The sequence below is a fragment of the Hevea brasiliensis genome, chromosome 9 (assembly GCF_030052815.1).
Source record: "Hevea brasiliensis isolate MT/VB/25A 57/8 chromosome 9, ASM3005281v1, whole genome shotgun sequence".
Classification (NCBI taxonomy): Eukaryota; Viridiplantae; Streptophyta; class Magnoliopsida; order Malpighiales; family Euphorbiaceae; genus Hevea; species Hevea brasiliensis.
The window spans coordinates 32,786,680-32,804,038 of record NC_079501.1 but is presented as its reverse complement, the minus strand read 5'-3'; the positions used below and the strand labels follow the sequence as shown (position 1 = coordinate 32,804,038).

General features: G+C 31.7%; 2 protein-coding genes across 4 annotated transcripts; one reads left to right on the top strand and one right to left on the bottom strand.

Annotated features, from left to right (window-relative positions):
* The first annotated feature begins 2,430 nt into the window (after nucleotides 1-2,430).
* LOC110634130 (peroxisomal ATPase PEX6) lies at nucleotides 2,431-9,783 on the top strand. Of its 2 annotated transcripts, XM_058153703.1 has the most exons (17): nucleotides 2,431-2,676; nucleotides 2,850-3,058; nucleotides 4,029-4,150; nucleotides 4,261-4,349; nucleotides 4,437-4,472; nucleotides 4,676-4,769; nucleotides 5,037-5,079; nucleotides 5,227-5,324; nucleotides 5,829-5,893; nucleotides 6,040-6,536; nucleotides 6,615-6,702; nucleotides 6,798-6,941; nucleotides 7,763-8,331; nucleotides 8,426-8,564; nucleotides 8,649-8,717; nucleotides 8,888-9,019; nucleotides 9,266-9,783. In XM_058153703.1, exons 2-17 carry the CDS (start codon nucleotides 2,856-2,858, stop codon nucleotides 9,377-9,379), a joined length of 2,502 nt encoding a protein of 833 aa, XP_058009686.1. In that variant the 5' UTR covers nucleotides 2,431-2,676; nucleotides 2,850-2,855; the 3' UTR covers nucleotides 9,380-9,783. The 2 variants fall into 2 exon arrangements, with proteins under 2 accessions (XP_058009686.1, XP_058009685.1); XM_058153702.1 differs by lacking the exon at nucleotides 2,431-2,676 and having other exon boundaries at nucleotides 2,697-3,058.
* A 274-nt stretch (nucleotides 9,784-10,057) lies between these two features.
* On the bottom strand, nucleotides 10,058-12,570 carry LOC110634131 (reticulon-like protein B3). 2 transcript variants are annotated; one of them, XM_058153704.1, is made up of 5 exons: nucleotides 12,000-12,570; nucleotides 11,158-11,338; nucleotides 10,935-11,076; nucleotides 10,525-10,594; nucleotides 10,058-10,417 (listed from the first exon to the last, which is right to left on the bottom strand). In XM_058153704.1, exons 1-5 carry the CDS (start codon nucleotides 12,328-12,330, stop codon nucleotides 10,248-10,250), a joined length of 894 nt encoding a protein of 297 aa, XP_058009687.1. In that variant the 5' UTR covers nucleotides 12,331-12,570; the 3' UTR covers nucleotides 10,058-10,247. The 2 variants fall into 2 exon arrangements, with proteins under 2 accessions (XP_058009687.1, XP_058009688.1); XM_058153705.1 differs by lacking the exon at nucleotides 10,525-10,594 and having other exon boundaries at nucleotides 12,000-12,372.
* Nucleotides 12,571-17,359: the final 4,789 nt, after the last annotated feature.

The window sequence follows — 17,359 nt, the reverse complement described above, 5'->3', positions numbered from 1 at the left end:
CAAAGAATAATTTAGAGCACTCACACACTCGTGTGTCACATCAATTAAATATATACATATGAGACCTGATCTCCTACACAGCTCTCTTAATTCCAACGTCTGCCGAATAGATCAACTCAAGCCGGACTTTCTCTTAATAATCCAAATGCGAGGGTCAGCGAGATCAACTCAAAGTCGTACTCACCCTATTTATAGCAAAAAGGACTGGGCCCCAAGCGATACTAGCTCAAATCGATCTACTCGTCCTATCCATATCCAGTACCACACCTCACGCATGCTGACACACACACACAGCTCCAAATTACCCTAAGGGGACACTCATATTAATTTCATCAAATAATAATACAACACAAAGCATGCCTATAATAACTATATATATATATATATAATTATAAGTAAATGTATGAGCATTCCTTGTATGTATAATAATATTGAAATTATAAATAAAATCAATATCTACTCACAAATCTATTAGATATCACTGCAGCAGCTGAAGGGAAGAAGAATGCTGATTCTGGTCACTTAAATAATTATATTAATGAATTCATCAATATCAACACAAAATAATTATTTAAAAATTTAGTGTGTTACATTTGTTCTTAGCTACTATATAAAGATAAATTTCTTTAGGCATGTATTTACTTTTCCTAGGCCTTATTTATTCTCTAGAGTAACTATTATCAAAATTTTTTTTTCCTATCCTCTCTCTTACACCTCCGTTTAACTTCTGGTCGACTTAGATGCTAAAGTATCTCTTCCACTTGAATCGTTCTATTACTTCTTTCCTTTTAATTTCAGGTTACGTCTAAGCAGAAATTTCACTATTCATCAAATTCATTGAAGATTCCTTGATGATGAGTCATTCCTTGTATCAATTATGTGCACTGAACACATAACGTGGTGCGACATGCATCCCATATATGTACACACAGCTCTTCAAAATGGGTGACATGCATACACAGCGCTTTATTATTGCAAAAAGAGAGAAGGCAAGATTGTAGGGTTATGCCAGTACAAAATGGATGATTTGTGCTTTCTTTTGAATTTCTGTGCACTCTCGCTCTCGTCAGGTTTGGTTTTGTCAATTTTCAGGATGGAACTTCGATTGGACAAGACGTGCCAAGTTGCAAATCATGCAAAGACTTCACTTGGGTTTTGGAGGTTAGCCATTAGCACATATAGGACACAGGCCTATATATATTATGTGGGGATCACTGATCAGGCTCAGGACATGAGCAATTCTCTGCATGCTAATTTGTTCTCCTCCATGCGATGAGACCCAATAGAGTGGTATTTCTCTGTCACTATTTCACTTGTAATACAGCTGTAGTGGAATTGCAAGCAGCGGAACTTTGCTAGCCACCCAACATGGCTTTGCTGTTCTTATGGCTCCCCATCTTCTACGTTGCCATCTGAGTTGTTGCTCCTCATTTCCAATATGATATCTTCTGATATGCAACCATTATTCATGGCATCATAAGTTGCAGGCTCTGGTTTCACTCCATAATTCATCGTACCAAATCCAATGTTCTTGGAAATGACCATAGTATACATTTATTGTTTGATGCACAAAAATTGGAAAATTTAAAGATTGCTTGCAAGGTTTCAAGTTTCAACCATTGATATAAGATATTTGATAAATTCAACAGTCGACTAACATCTACCTTTTAACCATTAAATGAAACCTTATGAGGCGCAAGGGAAATGTATGCATTAAGATGAGATCTGGACACTATTAGCGTTGTCTTCATATATATGTATCAATGGTTCACTTGTCAATTGTCATTACGTCAGCACCTGAACCCATCAGAAGATACCAACAGTCCAAATATAAAGAGACCAACGTAACTCTGCTGCTGCCACTACTACTACAGTGCGCAAGTGCCTCTGATCATAGTTTCGGCTCCATCGTCGTCAAACAAGATGCTTCCTTGTTTGTTTGTAATGCTACGTCCAATGCATATTTGCATTTATCTCCTCTTTCTTTTTTTTTTTTCTTTTTTTTTAATTTTTTTTAATTTTTATTCATCTTTCTTGTGCTATAATTTGCCTTAAATTTTTATGTTAACTTAGTAAATTTATAAGTTTTTTTTATAATTACAATATTTAATATCTTATTTCAATATAATATAAAAAAGACTAATTATTAAATATATTGTGAACATTAAAAATTAATACTTTTTCTCTCATAAAAAAATAATTATTTTATAATATAAAAAATAAAAATATATATGCAGAGGTGAACATAATAATTTTTCTATAAAAAAGTGCGATATTATTTGGGAAAATTTGCATAAACTGAGAAACCGTGAAAGGAGTGACACGTACGCAAATTGTCTTGAACAGTGAGCAGCACCAATCACAAATCCTTTCCAATTTAAAAGCTCAACAACCGCCATGTGGCGGGAAGGGAACCAAACCATGCAAAACCTCTCCCACCACCTCTCATCCGCCGCCACTCTCCACCGCGCCTTTCCACCCTCTAGTGTCTCCAGATCCCACTCTTTCGCTATTAGGCCACTTATGATCATAAGTTTATTTTTTTATCAAATAAATTATATTTTTTTTAATAATTACTTTAAATAAATTAATAAAAAATATAATAAAATAATTATAGGATACACCTTCCACGAGTAACACAGACACGCGAGCGGTTGTGGCAACTCGCATACCTCGGTATATTTTTCGGTTACTGTCTGAATCACAAAAGATAACATTCCACTCTCTGTTTCGTTCCATTCCTTAGAAATTGAATTTTCTCGAGAAAAAAAAAAAAAGCGTCGCCTTTTCTGGGTTTTATTTTGTTTTTCTTTTCTGTTTGATCGTCATCTTTGTTTGAATTTGTGAAGGATCAAATGGAACACAAGCATATGCTGTTATCGGCTTTGAGCGTTGGTGTTGGGGTGGGGGTAGGATTGGGATTGGCGTCGGGACAGAACAAATTGAATGCGACTCTTAACGCTGTAACCGCAGAGAACTTGGAGCAAGAAATGTTCAGGCAAGTGATTGATGGCAGAGAAACCGGTGTCACCTTCGACCAATTCCCTTACTACCTCAGGTCCATAATCATTTTTCTCAATCCTCTTCTTGCTTTGTCATTTGTCAAGAAGATGTTGTTTTTGAATCATTTGTTGCCACATTTGCTAAACAATAGCAGAGTGTAAAATTAGAATCTGATGAAATGAATTTATTGGTTATTGTGTTTTTGTTCCTCTATATTTCCATCACAAATCATTTCTTTCTTTTTATAATCAAAGTTTGATATTCAACTTTGTAGCAAATTTTGTGTTTCATTTAATTTCTATAAAAAAATAATTTTTTTTAATATTATCTAAACTTGTTCTTCTGTGGAGGATTTATATGATTTGCACGGCCATTTATGGAAGCATGGTACCATTTAATGAATATTATTGGTATTTTGGAGAAGAGGCCACGAGAATGGGAGTGTAAAGTGCTTGTTTTTGCATGAAATAATGGAGTATCAGAGCACAATTATCGTTTTGATTATTTTATAGTGTATCCATATGTTGTTTGTAGATACAGGGAAGGGTTACAGAGATATGGGAATCTCTTGTTTTTGTTTAGCATCAAATAGCTTTTTTATGCATGGTTAGACATTGATTTTGAATCATAGTTTTTTGCGACATAGAATAATGTTAGTCACAATTGAAATTTAAAAACTAAAATATATTTGCAAAGTAAAAATAAGCAAATAAATAAATAATATGGAAATATAATCAGCCCAATATTTGTAGGACTCAAACTTGAAACTTCTTGGTTCTAAGGTCTCAATCTTAACTACATTTACCACTAGAGCGAGGCCTCATTAGCTTTTATAGCTTGTGTGGAGTGCTGGTGATACTGATATGAAATATTTGGGATCCAGAGAAGAATATTATAAAATAACATCTTATACTCCCTGTTTGTTCTTAATAAGAAATTTCGCCCACTGAAACTTGTTTATTGTGAACAGTATTATTCTAGTGCTAAAGTTTGCTCTCTGATATCCTTCTTGATCGTATTAACAGTAAGCAGACCAGGGCATTACTAACAAATGCTGCATATGTTCACTTGAAGCATGCTGACGTTTCCAAGTATACCAGGAACCTTGCGCCTGCAAGTAGGGCTATATTGCTCTCAGGCCCTGCTGGTTAGTTATCTGGATTTTGTATTCTGGCTTTGTATATAATTAATGCACTTGCATACTTGGTTCACTTGAAGAAATTCTAATTGCAATTTTACATTTTTAAAATCCTGAAGAACTTTACCAGCAAATGCTTGCCAAGGCTTTATCTCATTACTTTGAAACTAAATTGCTGCTGTTAGATGTTACTAGCTTTTCTCTCAAGGTAAGTTAGTGCAGTTGCGAACTCTTTGTATTTTTGTTTATTTCTAGTTTTTGGACTCATATATCAACAAAGTTTTGTTTTCTGCAGATTCAGGGCAAATATGGCAGTACAATGAAAGAATCAGTAAGCTTTCCTGATTTATTCTGACTATGTTTGGTACTTGGATTTTTGTCCTTCTGCTTTTGTGTCAGATTATATCATGCTTTGTTCTCACTGTGACTTTGTGTTTATGAGTTTGAAAGGGGGAGAGAGAGATTTATATCAGAAATGTATAACAATTCAACTTTATTTTATTTGTCTTTTAAATGCATGATCTTATATTGTAGTCTTTCAAGAGGTCTACTTCAGAATCTACACTGGAGCGACTGTCTGGCTTCTTTAGATCACTACCAATCCATCCTCAGAAGGAAGAACCAAAAGGTATGGTAAAGAAATACGTAATTTTTTTCATTTTACCGAAGAAGTCTTATCGGGAAATTCCACTGATGTGAATGCTAACAGTACTTGAGTGTCATAACAAATCTGATTGACTTTCTAGGATGTATAAGGATCTTTTAAGAGCTTCTAAAGGTAGCTTCGTGCCACACTTATTAATATGATTTTGTCAGATTATCTAATTACAGAGATGGTTTATTTTCTATGCTAATTTTAAAAGACTTATCTTCTAACCAAGGTGATATTTTTCAGGTGGTCTACGAAGGCAATATAGTGGTGTGGATATTTCTTCAAGGTATTGTAGGATAAAATTGTGCTTGATTGATCTTGTGGAAATGTTTAACTAGTTAAGTTACATATATATATATATATATATATATATATATATATATATATATATATATATATATATATATATATTATCTTGTTCCTATTACTACAGGGGCTTTGAAGGTTCCTCTAATTCTCTTAAGCTAAGAAGAAATGCCTCTGCAGCTAATCTAAGTAGCCTAGCTACACAATGCACTCCTGCAAATACAGGTTCTTTCTTTGGAAATTTACTTTTTGGAAGATATCTTGTGGATGTTTCGTTCCATTTACCTTTAAAGAGTGGTGTATGCAATGAAGTTGGCTTTCTTTTGATTCTGTCAGCATTATGTTGTAAACCTAGAAGCACAGAGCAGTCTCATCCTCATGCATCATAGATACTTCATATCTGTAGATGCAGCTAGTTAAATGTTCAATTACATTTAAGTGCTGATGATTGTACTTACCTAAAATACCAGTGCACTACTTGTTTATCTTGTTTTGACATCAAATCTGACCTGATGTGTGATTGCAGGTTGCTTGTTGAAAACTAACTATTTTTCTTTCTCTTTCTTTCTTTCTTTGATTATTTCTTTCTTTTTCCCCCTGTTTAACTGTGATTCTTGTTTTTTTACCATGTCTTTTAGTGGAATTGAGGCTAGTTTATAACTTCATCATATCTTGTACAGTTGTTTTTACTGATTATCTTTTCACCTCATTTTTTTCCCTTCCCTATAGTTCCTTTGAAGCACATAAGCAGTTGGTCTTTTGATGAGAAGCTTTTTATACAGTCCCTTTACAAGGTAATTAAACATTTGATGGAGGGCTTCAGCTTTGCAAACCATAACACGGGTGTATCATATGAACATTTTTGCTTGATGTTGGGGCATAGTTTATTTTGTCTCTGTAAAGATATTGATGAGTTATTCAATTTTTCATTCACATGCAGGTTTTGGCGTATGTGTCTAAAGCCAGTCCGATTGTGCTGTATCTGAGGGATGTTGATAAGTTCTTATCTAGGTCACAAAGGATATATAATTTGTTCCAGAAGATGCTGAAGAAATTGTCTGGATCAGTGCTGATCCTTGGTTCACAAATTGTGGATCTGGGCAATGACAACAGAGAGCTGGATGAGAGGCTTCTTGATCTTTTTCCTTACAACATTGAGATAAGGCCTCCCAAAGACGAAAACCATCTTGTAAGCTGGAAAGCCCAACTGGAGGCAGATATGAAGATGATCCAAGTTCAGGATAATAAAAGCCACATTATGGAAGTGTTGTCATCAAATGATCTTGATTGTGATGATCTTGACTTATTATGCGTGGCAGATACAATGGTTCTCAGCAACTACATAGAAGAGATTGTGGTGTCTGCAATTTCTTATCATTTAATGAATAGCAAAGATCCTGAATACAGAAATGGAAAACTTATTATATCATCCAAGAGGTAAGATTAGAATATCAGAATGGTGTTTTTCATCTTCAAGGCTGTGTTAATGTAATTACTATGCCACGTGTGAAACAGTTTGTCCCATGGACTGAGTATATTCCAGGAATGCAAGTCTGTTGACAAAGATACACTGAAGTTGGAAGCACAAGCCGAAATGTCCAAGGTTTTATACATTTGATCAAGCTTAGATTTGAATTTAAGAACAATTGCACTGGCAGAGAACTAATATTAATCATTTTTCTTGTTGGATGATTATAGGAATCCGGAGGAGTTGAGATCATTGGTGTGAAGCCAGAAACAAAAGTTGATACCGTGAAACCTGAAAACATAACTGAAGCAGAGAAGCCGGATCCAGGGGTAAAGACAGATGGTGACAATTCTTTGCCAGCTTCAAAAGTTCTCGTACGTTTACTGTTCTCTTTACTGTTCTCATGATATCTGTGCATATATACCTCTGCACCTGCAGTCACATGTACATATCATATGCTTAAAATTAAGAATCATATATGAAACCCTAAATATTGGATGCAAAGAAGAGGCTAAATTTTACCTCGTCTCTAAACTTAGGTGATTGCATTAGCCATCTCTTAATTTTAGTTTGTACCACAAATATCCTGAATTTCAATTTGAGTAAACCTAAAGATTATGTAACCTAATATCACTAGTTTATAGGTTACTTGGCATCATTTTGCTAAAATAATAATAATAATAATAATAATAATAATAACAACAACAACAACTAAACCTTAATTTCAAACTGGTTGGGATGGCTATACGAGTCATTTTCTTTCTAAGAAAAAGAGAGAAATTACCCAAATACCCTTCCCCTACAATTACAACCTAACTCCCCTCTTTTTTTTTTTTTTTGGACATCTCTTGCGAAAATCCCTCTCTTCCTTGTGCCGCAGTGGCTGCACCTGGTGCCTGGATGGAAATGGTGGGAGAGGAGAGAATGTGAGAAAGACTGAGGATAGAGTGTGAGAGAGACTGAGATGGAGAGAGAAAAGAGAGGGGGCAATGGGTGGGAAAGAAAGACTTTGGGTTGAAGTCTTGATGATGGTGTTGATACAACCACCTAAATTAAGAGAAATGAATAAAATTTAGCTGTAAAGAAGAAAATGAAAAATGGTGAAATTTATATTTATGCAATAATGCAATTCATACATCTTACCATAATTTTTTTTAAGAACTTTCTAAATGTCACTAAAATCACTTTGTATCAGGAAGTTCCTCCTGACAATGAATTTGAGAAGCGCATAAGGCCTGAGGTCATACCAGCAAATGAGATCAATGTAGCATTTTCTGATATTGGTGCATTGGAGGAGACCAAAGAATCCCTTCAAGAACTGGTGATGCTTCCTCTTCGAAGACCGGATCTATTCAAAGGAGGACTTCTAAAGCCTTGTAGGGGAATCTTGCTGTTTGGGCCTCCTGGCACAGGAAAGACAATGCTGGCCAAGGCCATTGCCAAAGAGGCTGGAGCAAGCTTCATTAATGTATCCATGTCTACAATCACTTCAAAATGGTTTGGGGAAGATGAAAAAAATGTTCGAGCTTTATTTACACTGGCAGCCAAGGTTTCCCCAACTATTATTTTTGTTGATGAGGTAGATAGCATGCTTGGGCAGCGGACCAGAGTTGGGGAGCATGAAGCCATGCGAAAGATAAAGAATGAGTTCATGACCCATTGGGATGGGCTTATGACAAAGCAGGGTGAGCGCATACTTGTTCTTGCTGCAACCAACCGACCATTTGACCTTGATGAAGCAATTATTAGGCGTTTTGAGAGGAGGTACTTCTGCTCTTTTAAAATCTTATGTTTTGTTAGTTTCAGATATTAAGACGTAATGATTATCTGTTGGACTAATTCTTACTACAACGAGCAGAATTATGGTTGGACTTCCTTCCCCTGAGAACAGGGAAATGATATTTAGAACTCTCTTGTCAAAGGAAAAGGTGGAAGGAGGACTGGATTTTAAGGAGCTTGCTACTATGACTGAAGGATTTACAGGAAGTGACCTTAAGGTCTGCTTTTTTTTTTTTTTACAAGTTTTTGGTGTTCTAATTTATCATTAGATTTGGTTGACCATGAAATCGTCGTGTAAACAGAACTTGTGCACAACTGCTGCTTATCGGCCTGTTAGAGAGTTGATACGGCAAGAAAGATTAAAGGATATGGCAAGTTGCATTTTTCTTTCAATTACCTTCTCTCTCTCTCTCTCTCTCTCTCTCTCTCTCTAACCCAAAAAAAAATAACATCTTGAGGAGAGATTTTGTCTGGCAAAATATGTTTTCATGTTACATGAAGGTTGCCGAGGAAATATTGAAAAAAAAAATTCTTCTTGCAGGAAAAGAAACAGAGAGCTGCGGAAGCACAAAAGTTGGGCCAAACTGCAGCAGCAAAAGAAGACAACAAAGAGGACAGGGTAATAACCCTTAGGCCATTAAACATGGAAGACTTCAGACAAGCGAAAAATCAGGTAATGCATGAATTTGTGCCAAATTTGAAATCAGATGAGGGAGCAGCGTTCTTTCTCTTTTCTATTCCTTCCCTTTATTTCTGTAGGATTTAAGGTGAATCATAAATGTATATGAATTGAAGTTGGTCTGTAATTAAGGTTATTCTTGGAATAATGTTCCAGGAGTAGAATTGACATCAGTTCTCTGTTTGCGTTCTCCTTACTCGAGAAATATAGTTCATAACTCTGTTACCCTTCGCAATGCAGGTTGCTGCTAGCTTTGCAGCTGAGGGATCTATAATGAGCGAGTTGAAACAGTGGAATGACTCGTATGGGGAAGGGGGTTCGAGAAAAAAGCAGCAGTTGTCTTATTTCTTATGATATTGGGGTTGGGGATAGAACCCACATTCACGCTAGCTCCATTTGCATTTTCTGGGGATAATAGAAAGGAAAATGCTGATGATGGCTTAAGGCGGCTTCTTGATGGGAAAACTAGCACAGGGGTAAAGCCTGCGATCACGTAATATTATGTAGCTGATTTGTGTGTGTATAACGCTTCAGGTAGACCAGGTTTGCAGCTGCTTCATGCTACACTCCACTGGGTAGATAGAGGCCATGCTGCCTAATAGAAATAAACCGGTGTCCTCCTCGCTGCTTTTTGTCGTATTCTCTTAATATTAATGTTGCAAGGCTGACAAGGTTTTTTTTTTTTTTCTGACATCCTTGCATTGCGGACAAATAAGTATTTTTAAAGAAGAAAACAATGGCTAAGGCCATTTTCATTTCGCATTTGTGCCACCTCACCTTTTAACCATTTCTTCAATTCCATGCATGAGAAACCCGAACAAGCGCACATCCAACGTGAGTGAAAGTTCATTAGACAACCAAGGATATATGAAAATTAAGCTAGCAACATTTTTAATTAACAAAGTTCAATAGCCATCTTCACCTTGTTATGAAACCAAATCTCACAAAAAAAACATGAATCTCGCATCTCTAAAGTCTCTTCATAAAGTTGCTAGCATTTATGATGCGATCTCCAGAGACCACACCAATGCATAAGGTAAACGCGATGTGCCATTCATAATTAATAAACCATAAGTAACTGAAGATATGCGAGTATAAGAATTCCATATTTCATCCACACCGTGAACCCAAAATCTAAAATCAAAAGAACAGAGTTCTACAATACTGGGCAGAGTGTCATAAAACACAGGTACTCATTGTGTCCAAACCTAACACCAACCCTCTAAGCCTTCTTCTTGTCCTTCAATGGCCCCCTTGGAATCCTACTTAAAACCTTTGCATCAAGGACAGCATACTGCTTCTTGATTTCAATCATTGCCTTCTCAGCAAATGAATCTACCTTGTCCTCGTACTTCTCATAGAGAACAGGCACTGTGTGCAACAGTACGAAAACTGCTAGCAAAACCACAAATTTTCGTATTAAGAGAATAGCAAAATTTGAATTAAAAAAAAAAATATTTGCCAAAATAAAAATTATAGCTACAGTAGTGGCTTCCCACCGATATAGAACAGGGTCAGGAAATTGCACCAACTCCCCACAATAGACAAGACCCATAAGCCTGCTATAACCTGTTCAGACACAATACCATTGAAATTCATTGTTAACACAATACACACACAACACTCACTTAGCATCACGGCCAGCAGTTCAAATATTCATTAGTATGCAATATGAAGGGCTCATAATGCCCAGAAGATCACTGAGACAATTCTGAGAACATCACTAAAATGCAACTCAATTACAAAATGCAACAATTCAGATGAAGGAAAATGTACTGTTAAATATCAACCAATATGCCAATATCGAGCTTTTTCTTTTACAAATTAAATTAATTAAGATGCATTGTCAACTTTAATAACAATTGTCCAGCAAGGTAATAGAATGAAATTATAAAGGGAAACAACTTACAGAGAGAAACTTCTTCAGATCCCTTCCTGATGCAATATCCCGAAGGACAGAGAAAGCCTGATTGATTTCAATCCTAAGTGCAGCAGCTACCTGAAGAACAGGCTCCTCAGGGATATGGACTTCTGGAATACGTGGTGGGCTCCTAAAGCCAAACAAAACGGGCTATATTGAGCATCAAACTCAGGTTCTTGAGTGTGTTAGCAGTACTAAATCCAATACTTACTTGTTGATGAAGGTGGAGGCATTGGACCACAAGAACAGTATTGCTAAAGCAAGTATCAAGCCATGGCCAACCAAAGTAAGAAGATGATATTCGATCAATTCAAACAAAACCCACACAGCAGTTGCAGCCGCAAGAACTCCTCCTGATATCTTCTTATTCCTCCAGAGGAAAATATCGGCAGCTATTTCATACATACAACTTTATACAAATTAGAGAAAAGTATACAGCACATGTTTGGCATCACAATAAAATGAGCAGAACACATCAGAATTATCAACGACTTACAATGATGCAGAAAAGTTCATGAGAAGAACAAGAAATATTAGGGATTTATTAGTCACAATATCAGATTTATTTTTCTAAGGAAAATAGCCGATATCAAATTAAACTAGCAGAGTACTTGCGCTGAAAAATTTTAGCCAATGAAAAACTAAAATACTTATTAAGCTTAACATATAATTATTTAGCTTAATTCTGCTTCAAAACGAAGCAGAAAACCGGCGAGATTCACTGGGCTATAAAGTTAACTTTATTGGAACCAATCTCATCAAGCACTGTTCGGATCAACAAAGTGAAATTCCTATCTTTTAGGCCCAAATACGTACCGATTAATCAAAATCACAGAAGCCAGATCTACTAACACGCAAAAACAAATCTAGATCTTAATAACAACCAGATACATTCAAGAAATAAGAATAATAAATAAACTAAACAAAGAGAGACAGCGAGATCAGATCAAAGTCAAATATCTACCATTATTGACACATATCTCCGGAACCAAACACAGAGAAATGATACTAAATAGCAAAAACAATAAAACAAAGTTGAGAAATGAAACACACGTTTGCCGCCACCAAGGACCTTGTGAACGGGCTTTTCACGGCCAAACATGCGATAAATCTTGGATTTCATGGATGATTGAGACGAAGTCGATTTTGATTTCTCGTCATTATCGGAATCAGATGACGACGACGACGACGACGACGAATCGTGACTGTGAATTTTCTCCGATATCTTATCCATCAATGACTCCGACACCGACTCCTCCTGCTGATGCTCCGCCATTGGATCAGAATACAAAAGCCAAACCCTAAAAACCCTTACACTATCGAAACGGAGAAGGAGCGAAACTCCAAAAGAATCTCCTTTCTTTGCAATAAGCCTATAACGCATTCTCTTGGCCCAAATAAGAGGCGTTTTGTAGAAGAGCGAATCGTGACCGTTGAGATCGAAATATGGATCTTAGCCGTTGATAGGGTTGGCAACCGAAGCTACATGCCTGGGCGGTAATCGTCCAGGTGGAAAGAGATAAACGAACGAGTACATTTTATTTTATAGGCCCGAGGATTAACGCCAGAAACTTGACGGCTCCTCCGATTTCTGTTTCATCACGGATGGCCGGGGACTCCGTTAAATTGGGTACAAGATTCGAGAAGCGATTAGTCAAGCCCTTTCTTTTTTTACTTTGAGAGTTTTTTTTTTTTTTTTAAATGTAAAAAAAAGGACTTCCGATATGATAACTATGGTGAGCTCACATTATCGATTAACAATTTAATTCAATTTCATGGAAAGAATTTATCACTAAATTTAATATGACACTTAATAAAATAAATAATTATAAAATTCATCATTAACTTTTATTTCACTTTTAAATAAAAATAATATTTAATTATCATATTATCAAAAAAACTTGAATCAAAATAGAATAATATAATTATAATTATAATTATAAAAAATTTATAATTATAATATATTAAATTTAAATTTTTTTAAGATAATATGAAGTATTTTGAGATTGAAATGAAGAAAGTCACGTGTAACGCTAGAGCGTACCGAATGACATAACTAATCTCACGGATTGATGATACTCGAAGTCATTGATTATCATAATTTAATGAAAGAGATATTAATTTATAGTTAAGGTTGTAAATAAAAAAAAAAATTATAGTCAAGTTGTTATAAGGTTAGAGTGCGTGTTTTGGCATTGAAATTGGAAAGTTATAATTTCTTTTTTATAAAAAAAAATAATAATTTAAATATTATTAAAAAATAGTTTAAAAATCATTTTATTATTTTAATTTTTTTATAATTAAATTTAATTTTAACTTATTTTTTAATATTTTCTTATTAGTATATAAAAAAGATTTTTTTAACAACAGTTTAAATAATAATATTAAATATGTCAAAAATATAATTAAAATTAATTTGGTATAAGTTAATTAAAATTAAATTATTTTCTCCTTTTTAAATTGAATTAAAAATTAAGAAGCCAATTGGCTTGTTTTTGTAAAGTATTTTCTATGGCTTAGCTTTCATTTATACATTAGAGAATTACTTATACTTTTGCACATTATTAAAAATAATTTTAACATGGACAATTCAAGCATATTTTAAATGAAATATTTTTGTCAAGTATAATAATTAACAAATCATGAAATTTTAATTTCAATTTTATTTAATTCTCTCATTTTAAATTAAATTTTTAATCGTTTCTAAATTAGTTATATAAAACGTAATTCAAGTACTTCAATAATAATCTATTCATTACTTTTATAAAATTAATGTATAATATTCAATGAAGCATACTACGAAATTGTAAAAATAAAAAAAAATTTATATATATGCATGATAAAAATATAAGAATACTATGAAATACATAGACATTAAAGGAAAAAATATTAATTATAAATTTTATAAATTTAATTATTACCGCATTAAATATTGGTAATCAATTAATGAATAAAAATAATCATTTAAACTATAAATATCAATAATAAAAATAAGTAAAAGAAATATAATTAAAATAAAAACCTATTATAAATGTAATAACTATTTATTATTAAAAAAAAAAAATCACTGTGTGATAACTGCCATATGTGAGCATCAAGGATAAGTGAATGAATAATGCATGCACACACACACATATATATTAATTTATTTTTTTAAAAAATTATTTTGTCCATAATTATTTATTATTTTAAGAAAATTAAGGATATTTTTTTTTTTAATTTTACCGTTATCTCCATTAAATACAAAAATTATTTATATGATTTTCTAAAACTCATTTTAATACCTCATCTTCTATCTCTTTTAATTAGGTGAGATAAATAGTAATTTAGTAAAATTAAGTATTTTATTATACTTTAAGTGATTTAATTGATTTTTTAATTATCATGCAAAAAATAATAGTGAATGGAGGAAGTATATGATAAAAATATATGAATATTATGAGATACATGCATGAGCATTAAAAAATATTAATTATATCTTTAATAAAATAAAAAAAATAAAATAATAAATTTAATTATTAAGGCATTGAGTTTTGATAATCAACTAATAAATAAAATAATTATTAAATTATAAAATTAAAAGAAAAATAAAAAGAAAATTAAATACCTAATATAAAAGGCGGTAGCTACTTAATTATAAAGAAATTAATCTTTATATGATAAGTGTAATGTAGCAACAACAAGTATAAGTGCCACATGATAACTTCAAAGAAAGTTTTACTCTCTCTCTATACATATATATATATATATATATATATATATAATATCTTTGATAAATTAAAAAATAATATAATAAATTTAATTATTAACACTTTAAATTTTGATAATCAATTAATAAATAAAATAATCATTTAAATTATGAAAAATAAAATAATAATGATAAAATAGTTTAAAAATAGAAAAAAATAAATATCCAATATAAATGGTAATAGTTATTAATTATAAAGAAATTAATCTCTACATTGCAAGCATCACGAAGACACTACTAAGAATATACAAGTGACAAGTGGCAACTTTAAAAAAATATTATCTAATTTATATATAGATATCGAGCTAATTTTTACTAATTATTCTTTAATTTTTTAAGTTGTTATATTTTTATTTTCATGTTCCGTTTGTTATTATTAAATTCCTTAATTTTGAAATTTATTATACTTTAATTCCTTAATTTTTGAAATTATTATACTTTTGTCTTCGGTTTTCAATTTGTTACGATAAAGTCCTTCAATTTTAAAATTTGTTACACTTTAATCCCTCACGCCAGCAATCCTTCATATCTCTAGCCTATCTGATATGTGGCTGTGCCACAATGTAAAATAAAAAGAAATAAAAAAAAAACTGCCACATATGAAATTCAAATCGGGTATTTTTTGTAACAAATTTGAAAAGCATCAGGAAAGCATATTAGAGAACTAACAAAAAAATAAGAATTCCTCTTTAACTATAATTGACTGGAAAAGGAAATTCTAAAAAATTGTTTTAAGGAATTTTCTTTTTTTATTTGAAAAGAGAGGGAGCAAAAAGATAGATTAGATGAAGAGAGAGAGAAGGTGATATGAATGCCATATGTGACATTTTTTTTAAAATTATTTTTGTTTTATCCTATGGAATTATCACATATAAAATTAGTTAATTATACGAGGAGTTTTTAACTTAAATGATTGAAGTGTAACAAATTTAAAAATTAAGAGATTTTATAATGATAAATTAAAAATAAATAAAAAAAATGAAGTTCAAAAGTTGAGTGACGGCTATTAATAATTAGCCATAGAAATAGATTAACAGATTATATTAGAATCAAACCATATTTAAAAATAAACTAAAAATAAATTATTTAATTAAATGCTAAGTCCCTAATTTCAAAACCGAAATCCGTGGCCACAATAGGTCATACTATCTTGAAAACCTTGGTTATTAAGCAAAAGACATAAAACAATTTAAAGAAATACTAATGAATTGAAAAAAAAAATCAATTCTATAATAAATTAAAAAAAATTCTCAATTCAATGTTAGAAAATAGAACTTAAATATTTACATCAGTTTCATAAAACATAATCCTTTATTAACCTTTTAATTTAATCATAATATTTGCATCCAACTTTTTTAATTCATGGTGACTGACAAGTTACTAATAAACAATTTTAATGTGTATCATTAATTTAATCATATGATATGATAAAATTAGCACAAATTTTAAAATTCAACCATAGTTTTTTCTTTTTTCTTTTTTAAATAAAAAGGAGAATTAAGAAAAATTAAATCAGGGATGAATTGGTCGATTTTCTACATCTTAAAAAAAATAAAAAATAGAGAGATTTCGAGTTCAAATCTGATCAAAATGGTCAAAATAAATATTTTCAGCAAAATTAATAGGTTTGAATCATAATTAATTAAAATAGATTTAATAAGTTAGACCAGCCACTGTTCAAATTAAGTTTAAAATCAAATTAGAATCCATCCAATCAAATTCAGGATTGATAACAATCCAGTTTAATTCAATTCAGGATATTCACTGTGACTATTAATAGTTTATATATATATATATATATATATATATATATATATATAATATTTTAAATTTTATTTTTATTACTTTTATCTCTAAAATTTTTTAATTATTTCATAATAGAAATAATTAAAACTCATCTATATATAATATAAATATAAGTATATATAATTAATATTTTTTAATATATTATAAGTTACCTTATAATAATGACTATTTATTATAGTATTGATAAAGTAATTATTAAATAATTTATAACCTATCTATAATAAAGAACGTCACGTTACATTTTTTTTGAATATATTTATATTTTATATATAGATATAAATATAGATTTATTTTTATTAAAAAAGAATAAAATTAAGAAAATATGATTTTGAAATTGTATAATTAAATTTGGAACTGAATAGGAATTAGATCCAAAACTCTTTTTTTTTAATTGATATCACGATTTCAAACAATTTTTCTATGCAGTCTAATTTAGCATATTTTTCGTCACGAATTGTTCAATCTAAAACTAGAGTGAAATTGATCGGTTGTTACAATTAGTTGTAATTGTATTATATATAGATTCTATTAATAAGCTTTTAATTCAATAATAGTGGAGTTATTTTTTTTAATCAAACCTAATTATTAAAAAAAAAGAAAAGAAATTAAAGCAGCCACAGCATTGAAGGCTCAACCACCTATATATTTAATGGTTGAGTCTCAAATATGAGATGTGAACAAAATGTCATCATCAATATGTGTCTTGCATGATCCATGGATTCCACATGATTATTCGGGTGAGCACTATTGGGCTTGTTTCGAATGAATCAAATCGAATCATTAATTTGATTTTTAAGATAATTCAGTTTGATTCGATTTGATTCGTTTTTATATTATAAGAATTTCAATTATTTTGGTT

Excerpts from the sequence above, each read along its gene's own strand:
- LOC110634130 (XM_058153703.1), top strand. The coding sequence starts at position 2,856 with ATGGAACACAAGCATATGCTGTTATCGGCTTTGAGCGTTGGTGTTGGG. Across the intron at positions 4,151-4,260 it reads ATTGCTCTCAGGCCCTGCTG|AACTTTACCAGCAAATGCTT; the intron begins GTTAGTTATCTG and ends AAAATCCTGAAG. Across the intron at positions 4,350-4,436 it reads TTACTAGCTTTTCTCTCAAG|ATTCAGGGCAAATATGGCAG; the intron begins GTAAGTTAGTGC and ends TGTTTTCTGCAG.
- LOC110634131 (XM_058153704.1), bottom strand. The coding sequence starts at position 12,330 with ATGCGTTATAGGCTTATTGCAAAGAAAGGAGATTCTTTTGGAGTTTCG. Across the intron at positions 10,595-10,934 it reads ATCTGAAGAAGTTTCTCTCT|GTTATAGCAGGCTTATGGGT; the intron begins GTAAGTTGTTTC and ends GTGTCTGAACAG. Across the intron at positions 10,418-10,524 it reads CCTGACCCTGTTCTATATCG|TTTTCGTACTGTTGCACACA; the intron begins GTGGGAAGCCAC and ends TTTTGCTAGCAG.